Genomic DNA, 12,276 nt, shown 5'->3' on the forward strand with positions numbered 1-12,276 from the left:
TCACAGGTTGCTGTGAAGGTGAAGGGGAACAAAGTAATCTGTGGAAAGCCCCGGAGGGTGTGTGATCCTCAGGAAATGCTACGGCCACAGTTTCTTGGCTGTTTCCCCAAAGTGAGCCCCAAAGCAGGGCCAGCCCTCGTTCGCTCTGGGATCGCCAGCATTCGGGACAGTGCCTGGTACAGAGGAGGTATTTAGCAGACGTTTCTGGAATGACTACTGGGGTTCCAACGTTGCAAACTGGCAGACGCTGTGCCTTTAAACTCTGAATTTGAACGTCTCTGTTTGGGGCCTGCTCAGTCCAGTTGACCACAGTCACCATCACAGCCGAACATCTCACGCACCTTCCTCACCTCCGTTACCAGCCCGGCCCGAAAGCGTGTGAGTTTTCTGTGGCCCTGTCTCCAGGGGGCTGGCATGGTGTGGCATTCCCCCATTTCTGGAGCTGAAAGAGGGGACTGAATGCCTGGGCATTGAGCCAGACCCAAATCCAGCTCTATCCCTACCTGCCGGGCGACCTCAGGCTTTAACCTTTCTAGGACTCAGTTTCCCCATCTGTACAACGGGGCTAATAATGATCCCCACCTCGGAGGTTCCCAGGAAGATATAATGAGATCATGAATGTGCTTACCTCACGGTGCTACTGGAGGCCGGGGGTGGGTGCAAGCACGTGCTTGCTACGGTGACGGATACAAAATACACGCTCAATGCCTCTTCCGAAGACGCGACCTGGGTGTGTTGACCCAGGAGTGGTGCCAGGCACTGCTGAGCCTCGTTTATATCCCAGACTGGGGCGTTAGGCAAGTGAAAAGGGGGGCTTTTAATCATTACAGCATCACAGGCATGGCCAGGGACTGTCCTGGGCAGACGGGAATATGTGGCCACCTTCCTTTTAATACTCAGTCATCCTTGGGACGCCTCGCTGGCTCAGTCGGTTGGGCGTCTGGCTCTTGACTTCGGCTCAGCTTATGATCTCACAATTCGTGACATCAAGCCCTGTGTCGGGCTCTGCGCTGACAGCGTGGAGCCTGCTTGGGATTCTCCCTCCCCCTCTCGGTCCCCCCCACTCACACACTCTCTGTCTTTCTCAGAATAAAAAAAAAAAGTACTCAGTCATCCTTACGGGAGAGGCACATTATCATCCCCCGTTTACAAATGGCACACTGAGGCACAGAGAGGCGAAGTAACTTTCCCCAAATCACACAGCCAGGAAGCAATGGAGCTGGTATCTGAACCCGGCAGTCTGCTTCCTGAGCCTTGCTTCCTGTTTGTTCTTCCACGTGGACCGTTCCCCTGCCCCCACTCCAGCCGCTGCTGCAGTCCGACAGTCACATCAACAGAAGGAGCCCGCGGTGGGCATGTCAGCTGTCAGGTCAGGCTGTCACCGCTTCCCCGGGCGGCGCCTCTTGGGCAGGTTCCAGTTCTGCCCTTGAAGCCCGGCTGCCTCTGCTCCCGGGAGCTACAGATCAGTGAGCCCCTCCCCCCCACCAGAGACCACCCCTGAAGAAAGTCCTCCAAAGGAAGTGGCCATGGTTAATTCCTGCCCCTTTCTCATTACCGTCACGGTCACAGATCAACAGGCCTGGTAACCCACGCCAATCCCGAGTCTCCTAGAAAATGCCAGGGCATCCTAAGCGGTCCCCAGCTGGGCCTCTCACCTACCTTGGCTTTTATGATGGTGCAGTGCAGGGAGCTGTTGTCCTGGTCGTAGAGAAGACTGAACTCCAGGGCACCCAGGGTGGCTGAAGGGGGCAGAGGCAGGAACCGAGAGAACATTCATTCAGTCACTCAACAAACATTTCCTGAGCGCTTATTAGGTGCCCAGTCTGGTCCAGGCATTGAGCCTACAGAGAGGAAGCCTCGGTCCCTGCTCTGGACTCGCCATCCTGGTAGGCCCTCCTCTACTTTGGAAGCCTCAGCACACCTGTGATCAGTGAATCGGGTGTGCAATTGCCAAGTTAACGACTTCCCATCCTGCTAGATTGAGAGCCCCACGAGGGCAAGGGCTGTGACTGTCCTGTTCACTGCTGGGCCCCCACTGGGCACAGTGCAGGAAACACAGTCGGTGCTCACTTACTTGCTAAAGGAATAAATGAATCTGGGCATTTGCCGTTACCTCTGCTTGGAATACTCTCCCTCTAGATCCTCACGTGGCTGCCATCTTCTCATCATCCACATCTCGGCTTAAACGTCACCTCCTCAGGGAAGCCCTCGCTGACCACTCCATCTAAAGCAGCCACCCCCGTGGCCATTGCCTTTATTTCCTTCCTGCTGTGCTATCTCTATTTGAAATGAACTCATTTGTATGTTAACTGTTTCTCTCCACTAGAATGTTAGTTCCGTTAGATTAGCCATCTTGGCTGCCTTTTTTTTTTTTTTTTTTTTTTTTTTTTGGCCATGGTGTCTCTAGCACCTAGAATAGTTTGGGGCACATAGTATGTACTTGATAAGTACTTATTGGTTATAAAGATGAGTGAATGAGTGAGTGAGCGGTATATACAGCTAAATACAGTATAGGATTGTTATAAATCACTGGGGTCAGCTCGTAAGAGGGACAGATACAAGCTGGGAGGGATCATTTAGGCTCGGCAGGTCAGTGAAGAGACACTTAAGGCCGAAGGAAGGAGCAGTGGATACTGTTCTGGGCACAAGTGCCAGTGTGCAGAAAGGCAGAAAGGTGGGCCGGACACAGTGTGCATTTCCGAGGCAGGAAACAGTTCGTCGCTCACAAGGCGGTGGACCCTGCTATGCTCCTTTCCCGAGACCGCAGACCCACGACGGAGCACAGGGGACAGAGGGGACAGCTGATATTTCATCCTGATCTATTTCACCCAGCTGATCTGCTACAGCAATGCGACCGTCAGCCCCTCCACTCACTGGCCCTGTGAGGTTGGACAGGTCCCTGAAGCTCTCGGAGCCTCAGTTTCACTATCTGCGAAATAGGAAGAGTAGAAGCAACTACTCCCAGGCCGAGCAGGAAGACTCAATGAGCACGTGCACTGAACACACTTAGAAAAGCGCCCGGCATAAAATAAGCAAGTACGGACTATTATTACTTCTGATGTGCATACCACATAAATAATAATTCCTCCCGTGTGTTTAGGACTATATAATGATAACGACTGCCAGTTTTTCCTCCCAGGGGGTACCTCAGTTTACCATCCCCTCAGCTCCGTGCGGGAGGCAGTATTTGCTTCCCACTTTACAACAAGGAGTGGTGACACGGGGGGGCCAAGCCACGCCACTGATCACGGCTGTTCGTCCACTTCTTCTGAGTGGGTGCGGTCTGTCCCCCCGACTCGGAGCCCCTGGGACGCCCCCAACCCCAGAACACATGTTAGATCCAGACACGTGTCCTTCCACGCCTCCCTCCAGCTCACAACGGCCACCCCAGCTCTCCCCTGCTGCTTCACACACACCCAGGATAAGTGCCACTGGGTGCGTGTGTGTGTGCGTGTGTGTGTGCGTGTGTGTCCCTAGGACTTCGGGTCCGAGTGGGAGAGGGACACAGCAGGCATTGTATAAATCAGTGAAGGAATGGATGCAAGAGGAAATGTCTAGAAATATTTGAATTATGGTTAAAAAATTACTTCGAGAAGACACACAATAAAGAGTTTTGGAAACTAGTAAAACACACACACACACACACACACACACACACACACACACACATAAATGTAGAAGTGAGATGCTGGGTCGTATAATTCTGCTTGACTTGTTGTGGATCACCAAACACTGAACATCTGAGCATTGTCGACGTAGTTGAATTGTACTCTTTAAAGTGATTTAAATGAAAAAAAAAAAAAGTTTTAAACAGAGGGAGGCAAACCATAAGAGACTCGAATGAGGAGAACAAACTGAGGGTTGATGGGGGGGGCTGGGGAGGGGGGGAAATGGGTGATGGGCACTGAGGAGGGCACTTGTTGGGATGAGCACTGGGCGTCGTACGTAAGCGATGAATCATGGGAATCTACCATCAAAACCAAGAGCACACTGTATACGCTGTATGTTAACTAACTTGACAATAAATTATGTACACATATATAAAAGTGATTTACATGGCAACTTTGATGTTACACTTTTCATCACAATAAAAAATACACAGCACCTACCTACTCTTTAGAAAGCGGGGGTTATTTTTTGAATTCAGCAACACAAACTTGTATCTTTATAACTTGATTGATACAGCTTATTAGGCTTGGCATACTGGGGGGGCTATTCTGATGTCCCCGGGGACGACACCCCGAAGTGACTTTCCCCAAACACTCCTCCCCTAAGTGCCACCTACTTGCTTCGTCCGAATCGTAGCTGTTGGCTTCTTCCTCCTCGTCCTCCGGGGGCGGGGGCTGGCGGGCAGGGGCCACGGCGGGCTGGGGAGCCGCAGCAGCCGCTTGGGAATAGGGGCCCGGTGGGTGGCCCCCTCGGTCCTCCCTGGCTCCAGCTGCTGAGTAGCCCCCAGCTCCCCCTGTTCTGTCCTCCCGGGCTGGGGCGGTGGCCCCTGCGTAGCTGGGCTCACCGGGAGCCACCTCTGCAGAGGAGATGGGGAGAGGGCAGGAAAGAGGCAGCTGAGCCTCTGTGTCTGTGTCTGAGCCACTGTGGCAGCATTACCGTTAGTGATGAGCGCCTACTGTATACCGGGAGCTTGGCAAGCCTTGCACCAGAACTACCCCGGCCCGGCCACGGAGGATCACTATATCCAGTCGAGGGGGATGGGGCGGGGGCGGGGGGGCTCATGATGTCATTCACCAATTCTCAGAATGTTGCCTTTGTCAAAACCACCTAGGGAGGCTTGCAAAAATGCAGGTTCCTGGGCCCCACCCAGACTGAGTAGGCAGTGCAATGGGGCCCGGGAGTCTATGTCTCATAACAAGTCCCAGGAGCTGATTCAGACGTGGGCAGAACAGACCTCAGGGGGGCACCGATCAGCGGTGCGGTTCTGCAGCCAGACAGCCTGGGTTTGAATCTCCGCTGTGTGACCTGGGGCAAGTTACTTAAAGTCTCTGAGCCTCAGTTTCCTCGTCTGTAAAGTGGGAATTATGACACTGCAGGCACTCAAAGAGTATCGGCTAATATTTTAAAAATTATCTACCACATGATAGGGGCACCTGGGTGGCTCAGGTCATGATCTCACAGCTCGTGAGATCATGTCCTGCATCGGGCTCTTCACTGAGAGAATGGAGCCTTCTCTCTCTCTCTCCCTCTCTTCCCCTTCCCTGCTCAGGCATGCACGCTTTCTCTTTCAAAATAAATAAATAAACTTACAGAAATATATAACCTACTACATGTATACTACTTAACACAGTACCTGGTGAGTTAGGAAGCAATGATTAAGCTGTAGCTATGGTAACCGAAGATGATGCATAACATCATATGCAAGAATCACGGTCACTTAGCATGACCTTAATCCACTCGAGGCCACGTGCTAGAGTTTTATGTGTATTCGTTTGTCTAATCCTCCCATCAATTCTGTGAGGTAAATCCTTGTATTATTCCCATTTTATTTTATTTTTTGTTTACTTATTTTCGAGAGGGAAAGAGACAGAGGGTGTGGGGGGGGGGGGCAGAGAGAGAGGGAGACACAGAATCCGAAGCAGGCTCCAGGCTCTGAGCTGTCAGCACAGAGCCTGACGCGGGGCTCGAACCCATGAACCATGAGATCATGGCCTGAGCCGAAGTTGGACGCTCAACCGACTGAGCCACCCAGGCACCCCAACTCTCTACCTGTTTTTAAGAGAGAGAAAGAGAAAGAGACAGAGCGAGCAGGGGAGGGGCAGAGAGAGAGGGAGCCACAGAATCTGAAGCAGGCTCCAGGCTCTGAGCTGTCAGCACAGAGCCTGATGCAGGGCTCGAACCCACGAACCATGAGATCGTGACCTGAGCTGAAGTCGGGCACTTAACCCAATAACCCACCCAGGCATCCCTCCCATTTTAGAGATAAGGATATTGAGGCCCAGGGAAGGAAGTTAAGTGACTTGCCCAGGGTCACGTAGCTGGGAAGTGAAGGAGCCGGGATTTGAATTCAGGTTAGTCCGTGCTCTTAACCACTGTATGCTCTGTCCTTTTCTATTTAATCTTGGTAAGGAGTATCTAGAGTTTTGGAATCAGGGGGTCCCTTAGAGCTCATCCGATGGGTCTCTGGGCACAGCTGGGGAAGGTCTGGCAGCCCGGGCTCTCTCACAGGAGGTGGGAGGGCGTGGCCACTGGACAGGTATGGGAGGAGGGGGAACACTTGCCTGGTCTGTGATCTGGAAAGCGTCCTGCTGGCCCAGGGCTGGCTTTGCCGCCTCCTGGAGGCCCTGAATGGGGAAAAGAGAGAGGGGTGGAGCACAGGTGGCATGATTTCCCTGTTCTTCCCTCTCCCCCCTCATGTCGGGGGTGTGGACACAGGCCTGGGGGCAGCAGGCGATGAGAAGGAGCCTCCAGGGCTGCAGGAATGGCCCCACTGGGGACTCTGGGGTCAGAAAGGCCTGGGTTCAAGCCCCAATACTTCCTTCCTGGGTCTACACAATGAGGATGCCTGTACCTGCTTGTCATGTTTCACGGGCTGTTATGAGGTTGATGGACGAATGGAGTAAGGATTGCTTGTGAGGGGACGGGCAAGTTTATACCCGGAGTCCCCCACTGCTACAGGGCCATTACTGGTCCAGCGGAATTTTTACAACTACATTTCCCAAAGCCTGGGATGGGGCGGGGGGAGAGCCGAGGGGGCATGAAAGATCATTCAACCACACAGGGAGAGAGTCGCATCAGTTTCCACTGCCCTTCAATACCATCGTGGAAACGTATCATTCAGGTGCCACTTTGTCCCTAACTTTTGTGAATTTCCCTTCTGAGCAAAAAAAGGACAGAGCTCGGACTCAGAACCTTCCTCAGGCCAGCGTACTGAGAACCTCACTGCGTTGTTTAATTTTCATGACATTAATTTTTAGAACTACCTTCTGCAATGGGTTGAATTGTATTCCCCCAAAGGATGTTGAGGTTCTAGCCCCCAGTCCCTGGGAACGTGGCCTTATTTGGAAAGAGGTTTCTTTGCCGATGGTCAAGTTAAGATCACGCTCTGTCTCTGTCTCTCAGAAATGAATAAACGTTAAAAAAAAAATGGAGCAAAATGTTAACAGCACCAATGAGGCATCGCTCCTATTGTTTCATGCAATCCGCATTTGTTTAGATTTTCCCATGTGACTCGTCTCTTTGGCCACCAATTTTTCCTGAATCTCACACTACCGTTCTGGGAACCATGTGCCCCCAACATTCCCTTGAGAGAGGAGTTTGGAGATAGCGAGTTCTCTCAGTTGCATTTTTCAAGCGAACCAATTTGAGGAAAGATGCGAAGAAATGAGACAGCAGGAGGCAGATGTACGGGGTAAGGACGGTGACGGAGAGTGACCCGACAACGAGGAGGGAAGGGGGCAGAGGCTGAGGCACTTCACGCAGGTGGGCTGCTTCCGTCCGGCCCCTGCTCCACCTGCCCGCCCGGAGGGTTACTCATGCTGAGGGTTCGGCGGGGGCTGTGGCTTTGCACGAAGCCGGGGGGCTCTGCAAGCAAGGACGGGAGGTCCCAGGGTCACAGCTGGGTGACAGGTGGGGGTGGGGCGGCAGGTACCTGGCTGCCCGGGCTGTGGAGGGGCTGGGCTCTGCACGGAGGCGGGGGCCGGTCTGGAGGCCTGGACTGAGTTTGCCCGTCGCAAACCTGCAGGGGTAAGGGAAGGAGACAGCCCGTCATGTCACACACACACACACACACACACACACACACACACACACACAGTGGACACGGGAGGAACCTTGGCTCTGGTCAGCTGGCACGAGGTAATGCCTTCTGGGTTTGAACTGAGTGCAGGCTCCGATGCTCTCTGCTCCTCCAGACCCTCTCCTCCCCCTCCGGTGCCTTCTCTCTTTGCAACACTCAGATGCCCTGAACCAGGTCACAACAACGACACGGGTGTTGAAAAGGGAAGGATGTCACCTCCACCTGTGTGACCTTGCACAAGCGACCTATCCTCTCCGGGCCTCGGTCTCCTCGCCTGCGAAATGGGGATAAGAGTACCTACTTTTTAGGGTTGTGGCGGAGACGCTGTGATGCGATACAGGCAACGTGCTCAGAACAGCACTTGGCACGGAGTAAACACCGAGTATTATTATTATTATTATTGAATCTGGTCTCTATCTTCACACGGGCCTAGCTCTGCATCCCAGTTTCTTGTATAAGCTGTGCGACTTTAGGATGGTCATTCACCCTCTCTGCATCTCTGAGCTCTACCTACTGATGATAATGAGTTGTCATATATTTAATGCTTACCATGTTCCAGGGACTTCACATATAAGAGGTTGTTTAATCTCTATACCCCATGAGGTGGGTGCTGATTTACCTCCATTTTACAAATGGGGAAGCCAGGCACAGAGGGCTAACATCTCTTGCTGGGTTAATAGCAAAGCCAGGATTTGAACTCAGGCATTTGGTCTCCGGAGTCTGCCTGAGACCAGGAGGTGCTACTGTCTCCTCCAGAGCTACTGGAGGATCAAATGGGATAATGTACACAGCAGGTCCTGACATCCAGAAGGCATGACATTCCTGGAAGAAAGTCCTTTCTCACTTCTCTGGGCTGGATCCCGCCTTTCCTGAACTCAGCCCTGTGTCACTGGAGAGATGCTTGAATGCTAATGACAGAAGGTGCTTTGCCACCGCTGGCTGGGGGCTGGCCACTCCCTCTGTCTTGTCCCCGGGTCCTGTAGTAGCACTGTGCTTTTGTTCATCTGGGTCCTTGTTCATTCCTTCATCCATTCACTCACTCATTCAACAAGTGTTCGTTGTCTACGAACTGCCCATCCTGATGGACAAAAATCACCTTAATTCCTCCAGGAGCAGATGGCCCAGTCAGAGGAGGGAGGCAGACCCTGAAATAATGAGTTTATAAAACAGCGATAACAGTGAACACCCACTGAGCGCTTCAAATGTGCCAGGCCGTGAGCCTCGCCTCAGGGAACCCTCACAACTTGACGCCATGCGTAGCGTTATGGTCCCCGTTTGCGGTCAAGAAAAGGGAAGCTAAGTGTGCCCAAGGTCACGTATCTAGGAAGTGGCTAGGACCTCCGACCAGGTTCACCTGGCTCCGGAATCCCTCGAGTAATAGTGCACATCGGCCCTCACGGCATGTCAGGCTGTGTTCTGAGATCTGAGGTTTTAGTTTACTTAATCCTTTAGAGCAACCCGAGATAAGAATGATTACCATTATCATTTCCATTTGATAATAAAGGAAAGCCCGGTGCCCCGATCTGTAAAATGGGAACACCCAGCTGGTAAGTGGTCGAGCTGGGATCTGACCCCACACAGTCTTTGATCTGGTATTTGTGCACTTGACATTGAACTGAAATGGCCATACAGGTAAAGAAGTAACATCACGGGGGACGGAGGTGAGGGGTGACCTCTGGCTGGGGGGATGGGGACGCTTCACAGTGAAGGTGGCCTTTGGATTCGGAGTTTGGGTTTTTCCAACCCAAACGGAGGTCGTCGATGCACAGGCGACCTCTGTAGCATAAAGCAAAGTCAGGATAACTCTGGTTTATTCCATGGCATTAACTCCAGGTCCCAGATCTGGAGAGAAAGGGGCCCTGGGAGGCATCGGGATTACTGAATGGAAGATGCGGAGGTCAGCTGATTCTTGTCAAGGATCTGGGGCCCGAGTTGCAAGTTGTTCTCAGCACTCCTGGTGGGACCCCCTCTGGGGCTTAGGCTCGTCACTGAGGGCTCCCAGCATGACGGAACCTTTTCTTTTCTTTTTTTTTTTTTTTCAACGTTTATTTATTTTTGGGACAGAGAGAGACAGAGCATGAACGGGGGAGGGGCAGAGAGAGAGGGAGACACAGAATCGGAAACAGGCTCCAGGCTCCGAGCCATCAGCCCAGAGCCTGACGCGGGGCTCGAACTCACGGACCGCGAGATCGTGACCTGGCTGAAGTCGGACGCTTAACCGACTGCACCACCCAGGCGCCCCAACAGAACCTTTTCTTACACAGCAAGGGCAGCCGGGCTACAGATCAGGAACGGTCGCAACCATCCCTTCCGCCGATGGCACAAAAAGGGTGGCACAGACGTGTCTGTGTTTTGTAGCAGCAGACCCCTCTGACCGACCTCAGTGCCACTAGGTAGGATTTGCATTGCCATAGCTATGAGATGTGTGGATAATATAAAAATTGCAAGGCGCTGGCCCTTCCTCTGCTCAGGATCCTTCTGCGGCTCCCTGACACCCTCGGGAAAAAGTCCAAACTCTTTTATCTGACTTTTCAGGCTCTCTAACAATGGTTCTCAAACTTCAGCATTCACTGAAATCACATGAGGCGTTTGCTTAAGAAGTGCAGCGTCTGGATCCCGGTCCCAGAAATTCTGATTTCGTAGGTCTGAAATGTGGCAGAGGAACCAGTGTTTTTAACACTCACGTAAGGTGCCCGGATCTGCCGATCGCCTGTCTTCTGCTGCTCTCTCAGGGAGAGGGATTCTGGCTACAACACGCTTTAGATGGTGACAAGCACTGAGTAGAGCTGTGTGTCAGAACTCTGGGGACTCAGAGGAGGGAGCAATGAACTCTTCTCAAGGTGAAGCAGGGCGGATGCTACAAGTTTCACAGACGAGGGGACATTACACTGACTCGAGGGACAGGGGATCCAAATCTGGCTCAGGAATACTGTGTGACTGCCTTTTCCCTCAACAGGCAACATAATACACGGGCTAAAAGCGCAGTCTTCAATATACAAAAGTTAACTAAAAACAGATCAAAGACCTAACTGTAAGAGCTAAAGCTAAAACCACAAAAGTCTTAAAAGAGCACATTCAGGGAAAATGTCACGACATTGGCTTTGGAGCGACTGTTTGAATACGGCACGCAAAGCGCAGAGAACAAAAGAAAATGAGAAAAATTGGGCTTCATCGAAATGAAAAACTTCTGTGCATCAAAGGACACTATCAGGGGCGCCTGGGTGGCGCAGTCGGTAAAGCGTCCGACTTCAGCCAGGTCATGATCTCGCGGTCCGTGAGTTCGAGCCCCGCGTCGGGCTCTGGGCTGATGGCTCGGAGCCTGGAGCCTGTTTCCGATTCTGTGTCTCCCTCTCTCTCTGCCCCTCCCCCGTTCATGCTCTGTCTCTCTCTGTCCCAAAAATAAATAAAAAAATGTTGAAAAAAAAAATTAAAAAAAAAAAAAAAGGACACTATCAATGGGGTGAAAAGGCAACCCACAGAATGGGAGAAAATATCTGCGGATCGTAGATCTGACAAGGGATTACTATCCAGAATATATAAAGAACTCCCGTAACTCAACAATAATAAAACAAACATCCCAAATGAAAAGTGGGCAAAGGACTGGAAGAGACATTTCTCCAAAGAAAATATATGAACAGCCAATGAGCACATGCAAAGATGCTCAATGTCACGAATCAAAAACATGAGATATTGCTTCACACGCATTAGGACGGATACACACACATACTATATATATACGTGTGTGTATACATACATATATATATATATGTATGTATACACACATACATGTATATATCCTACACATACAGACACACATGTATGTATGTATAAGCGCTGGTGAAGATGTGGATTAACTGGAACCCTTGTATATTTCTGGTAAGACTGTAAAAATGGTGAGGCCACTGTAGAACACAGTATGGTGGTTCCTAAAAGATTTAGGCATAAATTTACCATATGATGTATCTATTCCACACATATATATATATATATATATATATATATATATACACCCCCAAATTAAGAGCAGGAACTCAAATCGATACTTGTACACCAATGTTCATTATGCACAACAGCCAAAAGGTGGAAACAGCCCAAATGTCCATCAACGGATGAATGGAGAAACAAAATGTCTACCCCCAAAAGGCCACATACTGTGTAATTCCATTTATATGAAATGTCAAGAATAAGCAGATCCATAGTGGTCAGTGGATTCCAGGGGCTGGGGGGGGCGGAGAAGTTGGAATGGGGAATTAGCGTTTAGTGGGTACAAGGTTTGTTTGAGATGGTGAAATCGTTCTGGAGATGGTTAGTGGTGATGGTTGCATGACAATGGGAATGTACTTGGGGCCCCTGAACTACATACTTCGAAGTACTTGAAACAGCAAATTTAATATTAGTGTATATTTTTTACCACCATTAAAAAAGATTTTTTTAAAAGCATCGTCAACAAAAACTTCACCTCTGGAAGGGGAAAAACAAGAAGCCCAGGCTTTAATGTCGGACAGACACGGGTTTCATTTCCATCTGAA

General features: G+C 50.9%; 1 protein-coding gene across 4 annotated transcripts in view; it reads right to left on the reverse strand.

Annotated features, from left to right (window-relative positions):
- RPH3A (rabphilin 3A) overlaps positions 1-12,276 on the reverse strand; it is a 275,493-nt gene that overhangs the window by 18,882 nt on the left and 244,335 nt on the right. For all 4 annotated transcript variants that reach the window (XM_030335989.1, XM_030335988.1, XM_030335991.1 and 1 more), the window contains 4 exons: positions 7,601-7,687; positions 6,231-6,293; positions 4,286-4,525; positions 1,660-1,739 (listed from right to left, as the gene is read on the reverse strand). In XM_030335989.1, coding sequence (XP_030191849.1) covers positions 1,660-1,739; positions 4,286-4,525; positions 6,231-6,293; positions 7,601-7,687 — 470 coding nt within the window. The remainder of the gene's footprint in view (positions 1-1,659; positions 1,740-4,285; positions 4,526-6,230; positions 6,294-7,600; positions 7,688-12,276) is intronic.

The sequence above is a fragment of the Lynx canadensis genome, chromosome D3 (genome assembly GCF_007474595.2).
Source record: "Lynx canadensis isolate LIC74 chromosome D3, mLynCan4.pri.v2, whole genome shotgun sequence".
NCBI classification, from domain to species: domain Eukaryota; kingdom Metazoa; phylum Chordata; class Mammalia; order Carnivora; family Felidae; genus Lynx; species Lynx canadensis.